General features: G+C 44.5%; 2 protein-coding genes across 3 annotated transcripts; both read right to left on the bottom strand.

Annotated features, from left to right (window-relative positions):
• Positions 1-272: 272 nt before the first annotated feature.
• LOC139550346 (uncharacterized) lies at positions 273-7987 on the bottom strand. Of its 2 annotated transcripts, none has more exons than XM_071361186.1 (2): positions 7905-7987; positions 273-2427 (listed from the first exon to the last, which is right to left on the bottom strand). In XM_071361186.1, exon 2 carries the CDS (start codon positions 2418-2420, stop codon positions 972-974), a length of 1449 nt encoding a protein of 482 aa, XP_071217287.1. In that variant the 5' UTR covers positions 2421-2427; positions 7905-7987; the 3' UTR covers positions 273-971. The 2 variants fall into 2 exon arrangements, with proteins under 2 accessions (XP_071217287.1, XP_071217286.1); XM_071361185.1 differs by lacking the exon at positions 7905-7987 and adding an exon at positions 2920-3037.
• LOC139550345 (uncharacterized) lies at positions 5385-7047 on the bottom strand. Its single transcript, XM_071361184.1, has one exon. The coding sequence runs from the start codon at positions 6955-6957 to the stop codon at positions 5488-5490; it is 1470 nt and encodes a 489-aa protein (XP_071217285.1). The 5' UTR covers positions 6958-7047; the 3' UTR covers positions 5385-5487.
• Positions 7988-19677: the final 11690 nt, after the last annotated feature.

The raw sequence follows: 19677 nt of genomic DNA, 5'->3' as shown, positions 1-19677 counted from the left end.
GGAGTTCCCCACCCCTCTGGGCTGACCTTACATTGTGTTTCACTTTCCTAAATGGTGGGTCAGGACTGGCTGGTGGGTCATGGCTGATTCCATTTGCAAACCATAGTGTGAATAGGTATGGAAACCACTGTAGACCGACTTCAGTGACTGACTACTGATATGAGATATGAGATCACCATTGTCCAGCTCCAGTCAGATTTTCACACTCATCTTCCACGAGCATATCATTGAATGGCTCAAGAGTGGATCCTGGGATTAGAAAAACACCACCATTTTGTTTGTCTTTCTTAGGTTTTTATTGTATATTTTCTCTTGAATATATCATGTAACTTTTTTCGTGATTCAATTTTCATAGAATTTTTTACAAAACACAAGAATTAACACCAACAAACAGAACCAATCAACACAGTCCCCACCACACAAATGCAGCAGGTAGCCTGGTGGTTAAGAGCATTGGGTCAGCAACCCAGTAAGATTACTTGTTCAAATCCCCAGGCCGCAAAGGTGGAAAAACATTTTGTGCTGCACTTGAGCATGGCAATTAACCCCCAACAACTGTTCCCCGGGCACCGATGACGTGGATTCAGAGGGTTTGGATTAAATGCGGAATATACATTTAGTTGAATACATTCAGTTGTGCAACTGGCTAGGTATCCCCCCTTTCCATATAAAGATCTCCAGCCCATGATACATCACAAAGAGAAACATAAAATGTAATGTACTGAATGATTTGTCATGAGGACAGGTCAAGTCATCCACGCACACCACCAGCCTGTAGTCATCCCCTCAAAATAGCAATGAAAGAGGAACAGAAGGGATTTTTGGGAACAGATTCTCTTTTACACTTTACACAGATTAGCAACTAAAATAAACAAAATGAAAAGCAGGGTACATGAATGTTAAACAAAAGCAATTACACAAGCAGCTAAAAATGAGAATATCAACATCATAGATCATGTTATCAGGTGAGCTCACCCCTGGACAAGTCTCTCCCAGGGTGGAGTGCGTGCCTTTTCACCCCCAGATTTCTCCAGTATGAATCTGGCCTGGACCCCAGGAGACATGGTCATACTAGACTTGTACACATAGACATCATACTCAGGTATTTCTTCCAAATCTGAGCGGCTTTCCTCAGAGAACTTTACAGCCCATTGCCAGGTCTTATGATCCAGGGTGCCTTCAGAAGAGTAGAACCCAACCCAGGAGTTATTAAACATTTCCTTCCAGGCAGTGAAGGATTTCTTTACGTACAGGCGAGCGCAGGCCTTTCCGTCCTTTACAAAGAGCTGCAGACTGGCGTCATGTCCGATAATATCAACAGGAATCTCTCTGTTGGCATTGTGAAACTCAGAACCTCTCCAGATCTCCTCTCCAATTGTGGACCCAAACCCCAAGTAAGTCCACCAATTGTTTACCTCCTTACAGAGCCTGACCTGGAGACCAGGGTTGAGGGGTACTGAGGTGTTATAGCTCCCAGAGGCTTGGCCCCCGACTGATGAGCTGTCCAGCTCGCTCTTACTGTTATTGTTCCTATGAAGAACCACCATTACACCCTGGTCTAATAGCCTCTTGGGGATCCCACTCCAGATTATCCTGGCTTTTCCTCTATCTGTGGTTTTCACCTCAAGCTTAATCAATGATTTATCATCCTCCACTCTGGGGTTGTCCATGCCACTCTGGGGTTGAGATGTTAAACGAAGAGATTGCTCCTTAAATAAAAAGGTTTTGGGACGTGTAAAGTACAATACAATTGCCAGAAGAAGTGCCAGACCAGGTGTGTCCCAGATGTTTTCCAGATGCTCCAGACTGTTGTGGTTGATCTCTACATTATATATACGTGGAATCTCAATTTGGTCAATGGTTGGTAGACTTTGGATTTGTCTAAGGAGGCTGACATTGACACGGTATGTATTGTCTGGATCATAGGCACTTCCTCTGTTTTCATTTGGTGGATAGTGCTGTGTGACATAGACCTCGTCTGCAATGAACAGATTGGACTCTTCCTCCCTAACTCTGAGTACGACCCTGTCCCTGTTGTTCTCAGGTCCCCTTGAGTTGTAGAATCTTCGTGTGACATAATAGGGAAGTGCCATCATTGAGCCAATACTGTTCATATTCCCTAGTGAGTAGTATCTTCCGCTTTCAGGAAGCAGAAAAGGTAATGAACAGGGTCTGTTTCCATATAAATGAATGCCATAGTCTCCCCTGGTTGGGTTGAAATTGAGTCTCATGTTGCCGTTGTTGTCAATGTGAATGTTGTTGGCTAGCCAGTGGAGCAGCATGAGGCCGTGCCGAGGAGAGGTGTGACCAAACTCTTTGTCCCTGAGATCATCTATTGAATTAAGGGTTCCTTTTATAGCGCATACTGATGCCAGAGACAGACACAGGATGAAGCAACCCAGGAATCCCCTTCCAACCATGGCCAGCCTGTAACAAAACAAATATTGTGTCAACATTTGCACATTTATTAAATAAATTACATCTGTAACTTATTTCTAGTGCTCGGCAATATGTTAAAAGTTTTAGGACGCCCCCCCCCCCCCCCCCAAAACATCAGAAAATATCTGACAATCTTTCATTTTGAAGTTAACTGTCACTATATTGGACCTTTGTCCCAATAACGTAATATGATGTAATAAGTCCTCACATTACACGGTATGTATAGTCTGTATCAGTAGCTTATTTCTTGTGGTTGGCAATAGGTTTAACGTTTTAGGACTCCCAAAAAATGCTTGGTCTGAAAATGTGAACTGTAAGTGAACTGTAACTATATCAGACCAAAATGTCCCAATATGTACGATGAGGTTTTCCAAAATAACATTTCGAAACACTTAAACATGATCAATACTGTAATATGATGTATTAAGTCCTCACATCAAAATAAAACAAATTAATTCCAATAAAAATAATCTCACTCACCTTCTTGTGCAGCCTACCACCAGAATCTAGTCTTGATTGTGTTTGTTTCTCTCTTTTCTGTCAACAGGTCCCAGGTTTGAAACTAACTAAAAGGTGCTTATTGTAGCCTACATACACATAACCAATATACAGGGCAGATACAAGACCAGGGTCAGAAAAACTGAGTTTTACAAAGGCTGATCTTTGACGTCACTGGGTCACTCATGTTTCATCAGAAATTAAATGTATCGCTAGAGTACCTTCCACGTTCAGAATGCAGAAAATATAATGGGCGGGGTCTGTCAGAGTTTCTATAGAAATGAAAGCCATGCTTCTCGTAGTAAGGATGTGCATTCCGAGTTTTTGGTGAGCCAGATCATTTGGCTTCTTTCAGCTAAAAGTGCCATTTATTTGGCTCCCAAACGGCACTTAGTTCACGATAAAAATGTGAAAAAAAATGGCAACCTTTCATGTAAAGCCTAAAAAGTTGCCTGCCATGATATGAGATCGTGACATGTGAGTTCAAATACAGTTTAATTGACCCAATTATTAGGTGACCTGCAAAAAACTATTTGCTGCAAAAATGCATTGACCAGAATGAGGCTCTCTCCTCACTTCCCATTGTTCCTGCAGTGAAGAATGACCATCTTCAACTAATGCTTTGATCTGCAGATGATCAAGAAGCAGTAGTAGCAATATGCAAATCTTGGAGCCAAATTACATATTTTTTACACAGGTGATTCGGTATCCACCTTCACCAAAAAAATCTATTCAAAATGAGTCCTTTGTTTGCAAAATTACTCATCACTATCTTGCAGCCTACAGACACATAACCAGTACATGTTATACGTCACATGTGCAGAAATCAACTGGTGTAGACTTTACAGTGAAATGCTTGCATACAAACCTTTCCCAATGAGGCAGAGTTTAAATATAATAATACCAAATTAAATAGCAACTAACACAAGAGGAATACAATAAAATACACAAGAATGGAACTACATACAGGGAGTACAGGGAGTGATTTGAGTTAGATATGTACATATCAGCAGACATTGTGGCTCCCAGGAACCCATGTTGCATACCTCTGGTCCAGCCACATCTGTGTGATGTACTGCCATCTACTGGTCTTTACAAAGTACTATATTTATCTCACATCCAAAATGGAGGGTCAGGGCTTAATTTAAGTTTCATTTAAGGGAGTTTTCCCGAGTGTCATACAAAATTGTATGTTTCTCTACTCCAACTATTAATCAACAGATAAATGTAGAAACCTAGTTAGTTTTAGTTAGTTATCTTTAATGAATCTCTCCTTGTTCATCTTTCAAGCACCCACGTAGGTTATTATGCTCGTGATGAGGAGATGGTAGAGGTGGGACTTGCAGCACATCAAGCGTCTCAAATGGAACCAAATTCTATTTTAGCGCTCAGTTATGCAGAAGCTCGTTGACGCATGTATCATGACCCTCAGAATGGGGCGGTAGGTAACCTAGTGGTTAGAGTGTTGGACTAGTAACCGAAAGGTTGCAAGATTGAATCCCTGAGTTGACAAGATAAAAATCTATTGTTCTGCCCCTGAACAAGGCAGTTAACCCACTGTTCCTAGTTCGTCATTGAAAATAATAATTTGTTCTTAACTGACTTGCCTAGTTAAATAAAGGTTTAAAAAATGGAGATCTGAGAGCATTAGGATAGTCATCTGAAATTAGGTGGAAGAATGGAAGCACATGAGAATATTTAAACTTTATCAAGTAACTGTGTTAATCATTAATCAAAAGTTTAATAAATACACCCTTCATGGTTATCCTAAACATTATAGTGTGCTACAGTACTTCAGTCCTCCTGTCAAGCGTTCCCCTAATTAGCCTTAATTGGCAATGATGTGTTTAATTAAAGGTTTAAAGAGGAGGGAGTTCCTGCTGGAAACATATGGCAAATTAATCAGGTCGTGATAAACAGCCTACCTTTGAAGATGTGAATACCATAGTGTGTGTGTGTGTGTGTGTCTGTGTGTGTCTGTGTGTGCGTGTGTGTGTGTGTGTGTGTGTGTGTGTGTGTGTGTGTGTGTGTGTGTGTGTGTGTGTGTGTGTGTGTGTGTGTGTGTGTGTGTGTGTGTGTGTGTGTGTGTGTGTGTGTGTGTGTGTGTGCGTGCGTGCGTGCGTGCGTGCGTGCGTGCGTGCGTTTGTTTGTGTGTCTTTGGGTTCCTTCTTTCAAGGTCTGTTACACTACGTAAACACATGACATTCATTAGCCATTTAAATCAATCAATAAAAAGTACAAACAAGGTGCAATTAAACAAACATCTAGAGGCAATTACATAATCAGATATCAACAAAATATAAACTTGGCGTAATCAGTATGAAATGGGATACCAATGTGTACTAAACCATTAATAACACTGGAAGGCAGAAGAAGGACATCTGAGAACAATGTACAAAACAATGCTAATACAAAAAATATAATGATTGTGTACATTTTTTTATGCTTTCTACATGACGGGGAGATTTCAAATGTCTCTGTTAATTCCTACAGTGACTACAGCTCATCTGTATTCCCACTCTGATATGGTCTGGTCGCGCTGAGCTCAACTCACTCCCAGGGCAGAGTACGGGCTGCTTCACTGGATCTTCTCTGCAGCATCAATCTGGCCTGGACCCCAGGAGCCATGACCATACTAGAGTTATACACATAGATGTCATACTCAGGTACATCCTCCAGATCTGATCGTTTTTCCATAGAAAAAGACACAGCCCATTGCCAGGTATTATAGTTGAGAATGGATTTGTTATGGGAAGAGTAGAACCCAACCCAGGAGTTGTTAAACGTTTTCTTCCAGGCAGTGAAGGATTTCTTTACATACAGACGAGCGCAGGCCTTCCCGTCCTTTACGAAGAGCTGCAGACTGGCGTCATGTCCGATAATATCAACAGGGATCTCTCTGTTGGCATCGTGAAACTCAGAACCTCTCCAGATCTCCTCTCCGATAGTGGACCACAACCCCCACCAATGTTTTACCTCCTTATGGAGCCTGACCTGGAGACCAGGGTTAAGGGGTACTGAGGTGTTATAGCTCCCAGAGGCTTGGCCCCCGACTGATGATCTGTCTAGCTCGCTCTTACTGTCACTGTTATTGTTCCTATGAAGAACCACCATTACACCCTGGTCTAATAGTCTCTTGGAGATCCCACTCCAGATGATCCTGGCTGTTCCTCTATCTGTGGTTTTCACCTCAAGCTTGATCAATGCATTATCCTTATCCTCCATGACACTCTGGGGTTCAACTGCGCTAAGCCTTCGTGGTCTCCATGAACATTTGATATTGGGACGTGTAAAGCACAATACAATTGCCAGAAGAAGTGCCAGACCAGGTGTGTGTCTCCAGATGTTTTCCAGATGCTCCAGACTGTTGTGGTTGATCTCTACATTATATATACGTGGAATGTCATTTTGGTCAATGGTTGGTAGACTTTGGATTTGTCTAAGGAGGCGGACATTGACACGGTATGTATTGTCTGGATCATAGGCACTTCCTCTGTTTTCATTTAGTGGATAGTGCTGTGTGACAAAGACCTCGTCTACTATGAACTGATTGGACCCTTCATCCCTAACTCTGAGTACGACCCTGTCCCTGTTGTTCTCAGGTCCAATTGAGTTGTAGAATATTTGAGTTACATAATCAGGAAGTGCCATAGCACCATTGTTGTTATTGCAACCAATATTCCCTAGTGAGTAGTATCTTCCGCTTTCAGGAAGCAGAAAAGGTAATGAACAGGGTCTGTTTCCATAGAAATGAATGCCATAGTCTCTCCTGGTTGGGTTGAAATTGAGTCTCATGTTGCCGTTGTTGTCAATGTGACTGTTGTTGGCTAGCCAGTGGAGCAGCATGAGGCCGTGTCGAGGAAAGGTGTGACCAAACTCTATGTCCCTGAGATCATCTATTGAATTAAGGGTTCCTTTTATAGCGCATACTGAGGCCAGAGACAGACACAAGATGAAACAACCCAGGAATCCCCTTCCAACCATGGTCGACCTAAGACAAAATAAATATTGTGTCAACATAAGCACATTTATTAAATTAATTAATAAATAAATAAATACAGCTGTAACTTATTTCTAGTGCTCGGCAATATGTTAAAAGTTTTAGGACCCCCCCCCCCAAAACATCAGAAAATATCTGACAAACTTTCATTTGAAGTTAACTGTCACTATATTGGACCTATGTCCCAATAATGTAATATGATGTAATAAGTCCTCACATTACACGGTATGTATAGTCTGTATCAGTAGCTTATTTCTTGTGGTTGGAAATAGGTTTAACGTTTTAGGACTCCTAAAAAAACACTAGGTCTGAAAATATTAGCACTAAAAATGTCAGAAGATATCTGACAAACTTTTATTTTGGAGAGAACTGTAACTATATCAGACCAATATCTCCCAATATGTACGATGAGGTTTTCCAAAATAACATTTTGAAACTTGTAAATGTAACAGTTTAACTTCCGTCCCCTCGCCCCGACCTGGGCTCGAACCAGGGACCCTCTACACACAGACAACAGTCACCCAAGAAGCATCATTACCCATCGCGCCACAAAAGCCACAACTACTTCAAGGCCTCAGAGCGAGTGACGTCACCGATTGAAACGCTATTAGCGCGCACCACCGCTAACTAGCTAGCAATTTCACATCGGTTACATAAACACGATCAATACTGTAATATGATGTAATATGTCCTCACATTACACGGTATGTATAGTCTGTATCAGTAGCTTATTTCTTGTGGTTGGCAATAGGTTTAACGTTTTAGGACTCCCAAAAAATGCTTGGTCTGAAAATGTGAACTGTAAGTGAACTGTAACTATATCAGACCAAAATGTCCCAATATGTACGATGAGGTTTTCCAAAATAACATTTGGAAACTTGTAAACACGATCAATACTGTAACATGATGTAATAAGTCCTCACATCAAAATAAAACAAATGAGTTCCAATAAAATAATCTCACTCACCTTCTTGTGCAGCCTACCACCAGAATCTAGTCTTGACTGTGTTTGTTTCTCTCTTTTCTGTCAACAGATTTCAGGATTGAAACTGACTAGAAGGTGCTTCTTGTAGCCTACATACACATAACCAGTATACAGGGCAGATACAAGACCAGGGTCAGAAAAACTGAGTTTTACAAAGGCTGATCTATGATGTCACTGGGTCACTCATGTTTCATCAGAAATGAAATGTATCGCTAGAGTGAGTACCTTTCACTTTCAGAACGCAGAAAATATAATGGGCGGGATCTGTCAGTTTTCTATAGAAATGAAAGCCATGCTTCTAGTAGTAGGGATGGGCATTCCGAGTCTTTTCGGTGAGCCAGATCAGTTGGCTCCATTCAGCTAGAAGAACCATTAATTTGGCTCCCAAGCTGCACTTAGTTCACGATAAAACATATATATTTTTTAATCATCCTTCAAAGCAAAAGCAGATTCAAAGTGGGTGTGGCAGATTTCAAGGACTCAGGTAGGATACACATGACCATCCTCAAGGAAAGGAGGGTATTGAGGAGGGGGGTCCATTTGTGAAGCGTTTCAAGAAGCTAAGCATATGTCGCACGTCACTACTTCACAAGAGAGGCATTTGAACGTAAAACATTTTTTAAAAATCAAAATGCGTTTCTTGGCAGAAATGCCTTCTGGAACATGTGAACTTTCATGTGCCTTAATAACAAACGTGTATGCCATCTGTAAATACAAATAAAATGGTTAAATTACGAACCTAGTTGGTTTAGCCATGGAAAAAGTGGGAACCTTTTCACTGTCCATGATTGGCTGAGATAATGGGTGGGCTGGACATTTCAAATAAAATAAAATGTCATTGGTCACATACACGTGTTTAGCAGATGTTATTGCGGGTGTAGCGAAATGCTTGTGTATCGAAATGCTCCGACAGTGCAGTGCCTAGTTAAAAAAGGTTAAAAAAATAATATATATATGTATTTTGTTGACGTTGAGTGAGTGAGCGGTTATTTTACTGGCACCACACTCCTAGAGTCCTCACCTCCTCCCTGTAGGCTGTCTCGTCATTGTTGGTAATCAAGCCTACTACTGTTGTGTTGTCTGCAAACTTAATGATTGAGTTGGAGGCCTGCTTGGCCACGCAGTCATGGGTGAACAGGGCGTACAGGAGGGGGCTGAGCATGCACCCTTCTGGGCCCCCAGTGTTGAGAATCAGCGAAGTTCAGGTGTTGTTTCCTACCTTCACCACCTGGGGCGGCCCGGCAGGAAGTCCAGGATCCTGTTGCACAGGGCGGGTCCAGACCCAGGGCCTCGAGCTTAATGATGAGCTTGGAGGGTAATATGGTGTTGAATGCTGAGCTAGAGTCAATGAACAGCATTCTGACATATTTATTCCTCTTGTCTAGATGGGATAGGGCAGAGTGCAGTGTGATGGCGATTGCATCGTCTGTGGATCTAATGGGGCGTTAAGCAAATTGAAGTGGGTCTAGGGTGGCAGGTATGGTAGAGGTGATATGATCCTTGAATAGTCACTCAAAGCACTTCATGCTGACAAAAGTGAGTGCTACGGGGTGATAGTCATTTAGTTCAGTTACCTTTGCTTTCTTGGGTACAGAAACAATGGTGGCCATCTTGAAGCATGTGGGGACAGCAGACTGGGATAGGGAGAGATTGAATATGTCTGTAAATACACCAAACAGCTGGTCTGCGCATGCTCTGAGGACGCGGCTAGGGATGCTGTCTTGGCCGGCAGCCTTCCCAGGGTTAACATGCTTAAATGTTTTACTCCTATCGACCACAGAGAAGGAGAGCCCACAGTCCTTGGTAGCGGGCTGCATTGGTGGAACTGTGTTATCCTCAAAGTGGGCAACGAAGGTGTTTTGTTTGTCCGGAAGCAAGACGTCGGTGTTTGCGACGTGGCTGGTTTTCCTTTTGTAGTTCGTGATTGTCTATAGACCCTGCCACATACGTTGCGTATCTGAGCCGTTGAATTGCGACTCCACTTTGTCTCTATACTGACATTTTGCCTGTTTGATTGATGTGTGGGGGAGGGCCCTGTATGCATCCTGGAAATTGGAGTAACATTGGTCGAGTGTTTTGACGGCGCGAGTACTACAGTTGATATGTTGATAGAACTTTGGAATCCTTTTTCTCAAATTTGCTTTGATAAAATCCCCAGCTACAATAAATGCAGCCTCAGGATATGTGGTATCCAGTTTGCTTAAAGTCCAGTGGAGTCCTTTGAGGGCTGCCGTGGTATCAGCTTGAGAGGGGCTAACTGTCAGGACCCGGTGCGAGAAACAGTCACTAATAATCAGCAGAACCCAGAAGATGAGGCAGACACAGTAGTTCTAGAGATGGTGGTTTAATTAAAGAACAAAATCTTCAGGCCAAAATCTAAATCCACAATGTCCAAAATAAAGCCAAGAGGCACAAAATGGATATCCTCAAAAATACAAAGAAAACTCCACAAAGTGGTAAAAAACAGCAGGGAAAAACAAACCTCAAAAGACTACTCAAAATTACACAAGAACTAAACCAGAGAACCTCTGGAAAATCCAATCCGAGAAATATATGTTTCACACAAAAAGGCTTGGTCTGGGGCTGGGTGCTAACATACAAACACTGAGCAAAGAACTGAGGAACACACAGGGTTTAAATACAAACAAGGGAACGACCTACAGGTGCAAACAATAAAAGAGCAAGGAAAAAACAAAAGGTTCAAAAAAGGTGCAATGGGGACATCTAGTGACAAAACCAGAACAGTCCTGGCCAAAACCTGACAGAATCCCCCTCCTAGGAACGGCTCCTGACGTTCCTACCAGACTTCTCAGGGTGGAGGGCCCTGAACTGACGAATGAGGTCAGGGTCCAGTATGTCCTTGGCAGGAACCCAGGAGCGCTCCTCGGGACCGTAGCCTTCCCAGTCCACCAGATACTGCCAGGACCGCTGCACCCGGCGGGAATCCAGTATCCGGTGGACGGTATAAGCCGACTGGCCTCCGATGACACGGGGCGGAGGGGGAGGTCTGCCTGCCGGGATAAGGGGAGAAAAAACAACAGGTTTTAATAAAGAAATGTGAAATGTTGAATTGATCTTAAGGGATCTGGGTAAGTGCAGGCGAAAAGTAACGGGATTGACTCTCCTGGCAATCTTAAAGGGACCGATGAATCTCTGGGACAGCTTGCGAGACTCCACCCGTAGCGGTAAGTCCTTTGTTGAGAGCCATACTCTCTGGCCGGGGTACAGGGTAGGACCGGGACGGCGACGTCTGTTGGCTTGTCGCTGGTACTGCTGTGAGGCACGCAGAAGATTAAGACGGGCCTTCTTCCACGTAAGCCGACAGCGTCTGATGAACCTCAAGGCTGAAGGCACTCTGACTTCTGCCTCCTGGTCCGGGAACAATAGCGGAGCATAGCCAAACTGACACTCGTGCGGAGACATACCAGTGGAGGAGGAGCACAAGGTGTTGTGCGCATACTCTGCCCAAACAATGAAGGATGACCATGTGGATGGGTTGTTGGAGACCATACATCTGAGGGTGGTTTCCAGCTCTTGATTCATCCTCTCAGTTTGGCCGTTGGACTCCGGATGGTACCCTGAAGAAAGACTGGCCGTGGCCCCTATGAGTTGGCAGAAGGCCTTCCAAAACCTAGAGGCGAACTGTGGACCTCTGTCGGAAACCATATCTTGCGGAATGCCAAAGACTCGGAACACATGGTTAATCACCAACTCAGCCGTTTCCTTGGCAGAAGGTAATTTGGTCAAGGGAACAAACCTGGCCGCCTTAGAAAACCTGTCGATGATGACTAGGATCGTGGTATTACCATGGGACGGAGGAAGGCCAGTAATAAAGTCCAACGAGATATGGGACCAGGGTCGGTGGGGAATAGATAAAGGGTGAAGGAGTCCTTGAGGGCGGAGGTGAGAAGATTTGCCCTGGCAGCACACGGAACAGGCCTTGACGAAAGTGGCAACGTCTTCTTTTATGGTGGGCCACCAGAACTTACGCTGGATGAACTCCAAGGTGCGACCTACGCCCGGGTGACAGGTGAGGCGAGAGGAGTGCCCCCACAGAAGGACTTGGGACCTTGCTGCCTTGGGAACAAACAACCGATTGGCAGGACCTCCTCCAGGACCCGGTTCGATGGCTTGAGCTTGTTTCACGGTATCCTCCACTTGCCACGAGATCGGAGCCACGATCTTAGCGGCAGGAAGGACAGTCATGTCAGTATCTTCTCGAATGGCAGGAGAGTAGATACGTGACAAGGCGTCCGGTTTGAGATTCTTCGACCCGGGTCTATAGGTGAGGATAAACTGGAATCGGCTGAAGAAAAGAGACCATCGAGCTTGTCTGGAGTTCAACCGCTTCGCCTGCTGGATATACTCCAGATTTTTGTGGTCCGTAAGCACTTGAAATGGTTGAGAAGCCCCCTCGAGCCAGTGTCTCCATTCCTTCAATGCCATCTTAACTGCTAGGAGTTCACGATCCCCCACATCGTAATTCCTCTCGGCCGGGGTAAGCCGGTGAGAGAAGAAGGCGCAAGGATGAAGCCTCTTGTCTTCACCCCTCTGAGACAGGACAGCTCCAACACCAACCTCTGATGCGTCTACCTCCACCACAAAAGGTTCATCCGCCGTCGGTAGTGTCAGGATGGGAGCAGAGAGGATGCGCTGCTTGAGTCCTTGGAAGGCCGTCTCAGCTTCTCTTCCCCACAGAAACCTTGTGTTGCCACCCTTGGTTACAGCTGAGAGAGGGGCTGCCACCGAGCTGAAGTTCTTGATGAACTTGCGGTAAAAGTTGGTGAAGCCCAGGAAACGCTGAACTTCCTTAACGGACTTGGGGGTGGGCCAATCCGCTACCGCCCCTACCTTCTTGGGGTCCATCTGGACTCGACCGGGTTCCACTACAAATCCCAGGAATTGTACTCGAGAGGAATGGAATTCACACTTCTCCGGCTTAACGTACAAATGGCTGTCTAGGAGGCGTTTGAGCACTTGTCTGACATGCTTAGTGTGTTCTTGAAGGGAGCTCGAAAAGATGAGGATGTCATCCAAGTAAACAAACACGAAAATGTTAAGCATATCCCTAAGCACATCGTTTATGAGCGCTTGGAACACAGCCGGGGCGTTGGTCAGGCCGAAGGGCATCACCAAGTATTCGTAGTGACCAGTAGGCGTGTTGAAAGCGGTCTTCCACTCGTCACCGGGTTTGATCCGCACAAGATGGTATGCGTTCCGTAGGTCAAGCTTAGTGAAGACCACTGCTTCCTGGAGCAGCTCAAAGGCTGTGGCCATAAGGGGTAGCGGGTAGCGGTTACGGACGGTTATGGCATTAAGTCCCCGGTAGTCGATGCAAGGACGTAATCCACCGTCTTTTTTGGCCACAAAGAAAAACCCTGCTCCTGCCGGCGAGGTGGATGGACGCATGAGGCCTGCTGCCAGAGCGTCCTTGATGTAGGTATCCATAGCAGCTCGTTCGGGAGGAGATAGGGAAAAGATCCGACCCCTGGGGGGGCAGGTGCCCGGAAACAGGTCGATGGGGCAATCGTAAGGTCGATGGGGTGGTAGTTTGGTGGCCCTCTGTTTGCTAAATACCGGTTTGAGGTCATGGTAACACTCAGGAACTCGGGACAGGTCGATGGATTCTAGAGACTCGGGAGGGGAACTCGGGGAACTTGGGAAGATACAAGTGGCTTGGCACGTAGGACCCCACTGCTTGATAGTGCCCACAGACCAGTCGATGTGAGGGTTATGGCTGTGAAGCCAGGGGTATCCAAGGACGAGAGGGAATTCGGAACACGAGGTCAGATGAAAGTTCATCACTTCCTGGTGTTGGGAAACTGAAAGTCGCAAGGGGGTAGTGACACGAGTGACAAGTCCAGATCCCAAAGGGCTTCCATCCAACGTAGTAACCCTTATGGGGTCACTTAGAGGTTCAGAGGGAACGCCATTCTCCTTCGCCCAGACACCATCCATGAAGTTACCTGCGGCTCCAGAGTCTACCAAGGCTTGAAGGGGAAGCTCGTGGTTGTCCCAGGAAAGGGTAACTGGAATGAGCAGGCGGGAGTTCGATGGATGGGAGGAGGTTATGTTTCCCGTTACAGTCCTCCCAGGCCTGCACGGGAGAGTGCGTTTTCCCTGGAGCCCGGGACACGTGGAGAGGAAATGGCCCGGTTTGCCGCAATATAGACAGCATCGCTCCCTTATCCGGCGGTCTCTCTCAGCCTGGGAGATGCGTCCAGCCTGCATGGGTTCCGGTGGAGTCAGCGAGGATAAAGGTGGAGACTCGGAGCTGGGACCGATAGGAGCTAGGGTGAGAGATCTACGGTTGAGCTCTCGCTCTCTCAGACGCTGGTCTATGCGTGAAGCCAACTTGATCAGGGACTCGAGGTTGTCCGGTGGTTCCCGAGTGGCCAGTTCATCTTGGATGGTGTCGGAAAGACCCTTCAAAAAGCACACTGTGAGCGCCTCGTCGTTCCAGCCACTCGCTGCTGCCACCGTGCGGAACTGGATGGCATAGTCCGTCACGCTGCGCCGACCTTGGCTGAGAGTCAGGAGCTGTTTGGCTGAGTCCGGACCGCTGGTGGGATCTTGAAACACTCGCTTGAATTCCTCAGCAAAGGTAGAGTAGCTGGCACAGCAGGGACTTTGGGCATCCCACACCGCAGTAGCCCAGGCTAGGGCTTTTTCCGACAGCAGGGTGATGATATATGCTATCTTGGACCGGTCGGTGGGAAACGACGAGGGTTGCAGCTCGAAGGAGAGAGAACATTGGGTGAAAAACCCCTTACAAACACTCGGATCACCTGAGAACCGTTGGGGAGGCGGCAGACGAGGTTCAGCCAGGGGGTTAACTGCCACGGGCACTTGAATCTGATGAACTGGAGCAGAAGCGGTTGCAGGAGAAAGTGGATCAGAAATCTGTTTTATGGAAGTCATCATCTCCGACAGAAGTTGAGAATGTCCAGCCAGTAAGGCCTCTTGCTGAACCAGAGCAGCTTCGTGACGTTGGACAGTCCCCTCGTGGTGGGACAGCATGGGAAAAAAGTCCTGGGTACTGGCTGCCTCTGGGTTCATATTAATGGCTCAGTGTTTCTGTCAGGACCCGGTGCGAGAAACAGTCACTAATAATCAGCAGAACCCAGAAGATGAGGCAGACACAGTAGTTCTAGAGATGGTGGTTTAATTAAAGAACAAAATCTTCAGGCCAAAATCTAAATCCACAATGTCCAAAATAAAGCCAAGAGGCACAAAATGGATATCCTCAAAAATACAAAGAAAACTCCACAAAGTGGTAAAAAACAGCAGGGAAAAACAAACCTCAAAAGACTACTCAAAATTACACAAGAACTAAACCAGAGAACCTCTGGAAAATCCAATCCGAGAAATATATGTTTCACACAAAAAGGCTTGGTCTGGGGCTGGGTGCTAACATACAAACACTGAGCAAAGAACTGAGGAACACACAGGGTTTAAATACAAACAAGGGAACGACCTACAGGTGCAAACAATAAAAGAGCAAGGAAAAAACAAAAGGTTCAAAAAAGGTGCAATGGGGACATCTAGTGACAAAACCAGAACAGTCCTGGCCAAAACCTGACACTAACATTGTAAGAAATAATACATAAAAAAACGAAATACTGCAAAGTTTCCTAAGAACTAGAAGCGAGGCAGCCCTCTCTGTCGGCACCATCTTGTCTACAGATGGTGAAGACATCAAAACTATGAAATGACACATGGAATCATGCAGTAACCAAAAAAGTGTTCAACAAATCAAAAAATATTTTATATTTGAGATCCTTCAAATAGCCACCTTTCGCCTTGATGACAGCATTGCACACTCTTGGCATTCTCTCAACCAGTTTTGTCTGGAATGCTTTTCCAACATATGTTGGAGTTTCCACATATGCTGAGCATTTGTTGGCTGCTTTTCCTTCACTCTGCGGTCAGACTCATCGAAAACCATCTCAATTGGGTCGAGGTCGGGGGATTGTGGAGGCCAGGACATCTGATGCAGCACTCCATCACTCTCCTTCTTGGTCAAATTGTCACGCCCTGACCTTAGAGATCCTTTATTCTCTATTTTGGTTAGGTCGGGGTGTGACTAGGGTGGGCATTCATTCTAGTTTCTTTATTTCTAGGTTGGCTTGGTATGGTTCCCAAATCAGAAGCAGCTGCCTATCGTTGTCTCTGATTGGGGGTCAAATTTAGGCAGCTTTTTCCCACCTGTTTGTTGTGGGATCTTGTTTGTGTATAGTTGCCTTGAGCACTGCATAGCTTCACGTTCGTTTTGTTCTTTATTGTTTTTTTTGAAGATGATGAACAGAAACCACGCTGCATTTTGGTAAGATTCTTACAACAATGTTCGTGACACAAATAGCCCTTACGCAGCCTGGAGGTGTGTTGGGTCAATGTCCTGTTGAAAAATAAATGGTAGTCCCACTAAGCCCACACCAGATGGGTTGGCGTATCGCTGCAGAATGCTATGGAAGCCATGCTGGTTAAGTGTGCCTTGAATTCTAAATGAATCACAGACTGTGTCACCAGCAAGCACCCCCACACCATCACACCTCCTCCTCCATGCTTTACGGTGGGAAATATACATGCGGAGATCATCCATTCACCCACATCCATTCACAACGACACGGCGGTTGGAACCAAAAATCTCTGATTTGGACTCCATACAAAAGGATCCATTTCCACCGGTCTAATGTCCATTGATAATTTCTCTTGGCCCAAGCAAGTCTCTTCTTCTTATTGGTGTCCTGTAGTAGTGGTTTCTTTGCAGCAATTCAACCATGAAGGCCTGATTCACACAGTCTCCTCTGAACAGTTGATGTTGAGATGTGTCTGATACTTGAACTCTGTGAAGCATTTATTTTGGCTGCATTTTATTAGGCTGGTAACTCTAATGAACTTATCCTCTGCAGCAGAGGTACCTCTGGGTCTTCCATTCCTGTGGCGGTCCTCATGAGAGGCAGTTTCATCATAGCGCTTGATGGTATTTGCGACTGCAATTGAAGAAACTTTTTCCAGTTTGACTGACCTTCATGTCTTAAAGTAATGATGGACTGTCATTTCTCTTTGCTTATTTGAGCTGTTCTTACCATAATATGGACTTGGTCTTTTACCAAATAGGGCTATCTTCTGTATACCCCCCTGCCTTGTCACATAACAACTGATTAAGAAGGAAAGAAATTCCACAAATTAACTTTTAAGAAAACACATTTGTTAATTGAAATGCATTCCAGGTGACTACCTCATGAAGCTGGTTGAGAGAATGCCAAGAGTGTGCAAAGCTGTCATCAAGGGAAAGGGTGGCTATTTGAAGAATCTGAAAAATAAAGTATATGTTGATTTGTTTAACACATTTTTGGTTACTACATGATTGTTATTTATTTCATATTTTTGATGTCTTCACTATTTTTTTTACAATTTAGAAAATAGTACAAATAAACAAAAACCCTTGAATGAGTAAGTGTTCTAAAACGTTTGACCGGTAGTGTAGGTCAAATAGGGGAGAGGCGCTCTGCCGTGAGGTGTTGCTTTATCTGTTTTTTAAACCAGATTTGCTGTTCAGTTGAGAAATTTTAACGGAAGGGAATTCAATGCAATAATGGCTCTATATAATTCTGTACATTTTCTTGAATTTGTTCTGGATTTGGGGACTGTGAAAAGACCCCTGGCAAAATGTCTTGTGGGGTACGTGTGTGTGTCAGTGCTGTGTGTAAATTGACTATGCAAACAGTTTGGAATTTTCAACGCATTTATAATTATTTTAAAAGAAAGAATGATAGGGCCTCCCGAGTGGCGCAGCGGTCTTAGGCAAGCTGCGTTACTACAGAAGCTAGCTTGGTATCCGGGTATGTTGCAGCCGGCCGCAACCGGGAGACCGATGAGGCGACACACAATTGGCCCATGGTTGTCCTTGTCCCATTGCGCTGTAGCGACTCCTGTGGCGGGCTGGGCGACTGCACACTGACACTGCCGCCAGGTGTATGGTGTTTCCTCCGACACATTGGTGCGGCTGGCGTTCCCGGGTTAAGCGTGCATTGTGTTAAGAAGCAGTGCGGCTTGGCGGGGTTGTGTTTCGCAGGACGCAAGGCTCTCAACCTTCGCCTCTCCCGATTCTGTACGGGAGTGGCAGTGGTGGGACAAGACTAACTACATTTACATTTTACATTTAAGTCATTTAGCAGACGCTCTTATCCAGAGCGACTTACAAATTGGATATGATGAAATTGTGGCGAAAAGGGGGGACTTTTTTTTATCAGTAAAAAGAAAGAATGATGCAGTCGGTCTCTCCTCTACTTTTAGCCAAGAGAGACTGGCATGCATAGTATTGATATTTGCCCTCTGATTACAATGAAAAGCAAAATATGCCGCTCTCTTCTGGGCCAGCTGCAGCTTAACTAGGTCCTTCTTTGCAACACCTGACCATATGACTTGGCATAAATCAAGATCAAATAAAACTAGAGCTTGCAGGACTTTCTTGTGAGTGTGGTGTCATAAAGCAGAGCATGTGTCAAAAAAGCAAAAAAACACCTACCCCATCTTCACAGCCATTGAATCAATATGTTTTGACCATGACAGTTTACAATCTAAGTCAACACCAAGTAATTTAGTTTACTCAACTTGCTCAACACCTACATTATTTATTATCAGATTCAGCTGAGGTCTAGAATATTAGGAATGATTTGTAATATAAGGAATGATTTGTTTCTTAGTTTTAGAGATGTTCAGGACTAGTTTATTACTAGCCACATGTAATATTCATAAGTGTAAACATACTGAATTGTAATTAGATGCATTTTACCGCTGTATCATACTGCGCTGTAATTGGTTAAGACCACCCAGGTGGTGAGGTCATGGTCAGTTGATCATGCTATGAGACACGTGAACATGCCAGTTATAGCTAGCAAATAGAGAGATACGTTAAGAAATTTCCTGTTGTACTGCATTTTATTCTTTTGTACAAAGCGTACAAAACAAGACGCCACCAATTTTAAAACTGACTGCAACTCTCTTATTGCCTCTGTTAATGTTTGTTTAACATATCTGTAACCAGCTTGTTCACTTCAATGATTGATTTTAATTGTTAATCTGTGTGAAGGGGAAAAAGGTCTGTTCTCAGTAAGCTATTGAGGAAGTTCAAGGGAAAATATTATAAAAACCTGCTAAAAAAGTACAACAAAAAAGTCCCAGGATTCACTCTTGATGCCTTCAATATGCTCCTGGAAACAGAGTGAACAGTTTACCGGGATGATTCTGGAGCTGGTCAGATTTCTGACATATCTCAGAAGTCAGTCAGAGAAGTCAGTACTATTAACCTAGGATCTTTGTATCATTCTATTAGGACGGCTAATTAAAAAGAGGGTAAAATAAAGTATTGTGCAGACACACCCACACATAAAATACAAATATTTGTTATTGTCACATGCACCAGAAAGGTGTAGTGAAAAGTGTTTTATTACAGGGTCAGCAATAGTATTACAGCACCCCTGGAGCACAATAGGGTTAAGTTCCTTGCTCAAGGGCACATTGAAAGATTTTTCACCTTTTCTGCTCGGGTATTTGAAACAGTGACTTTTCGGTTACTGGCCCAACGCTCTACCTGCTGCCTTTACACACGCACACGCGCACGCACACGCACACACACACAGGAAATTTAGGTCACACACTAATATTTCAGCGTCATGGGGTCTGAAACACGTAGTATGGTCATGTTACGTGATTAATTTCAAATAAGTATTCATATTTAACTGAGATGCAG

Source organism: Salvelinus alpinus, chromosome 23, assembly GCF_045679555.1.
Source record: "Salvelinus alpinus chromosome 23, SLU_Salpinus.1, whole genome shotgun sequence".
Lineage (NCBI taxonomy): Eukaryota > Metazoa > Chordata > Actinopteri > Salmoniformes > Salmonidae > Salvelinus > Salvelinus alpinus.
Note: the sequence above shows the minus strand (reverse complement) of the source record. Positions and strands in the feature narration are given on the sequence as shown.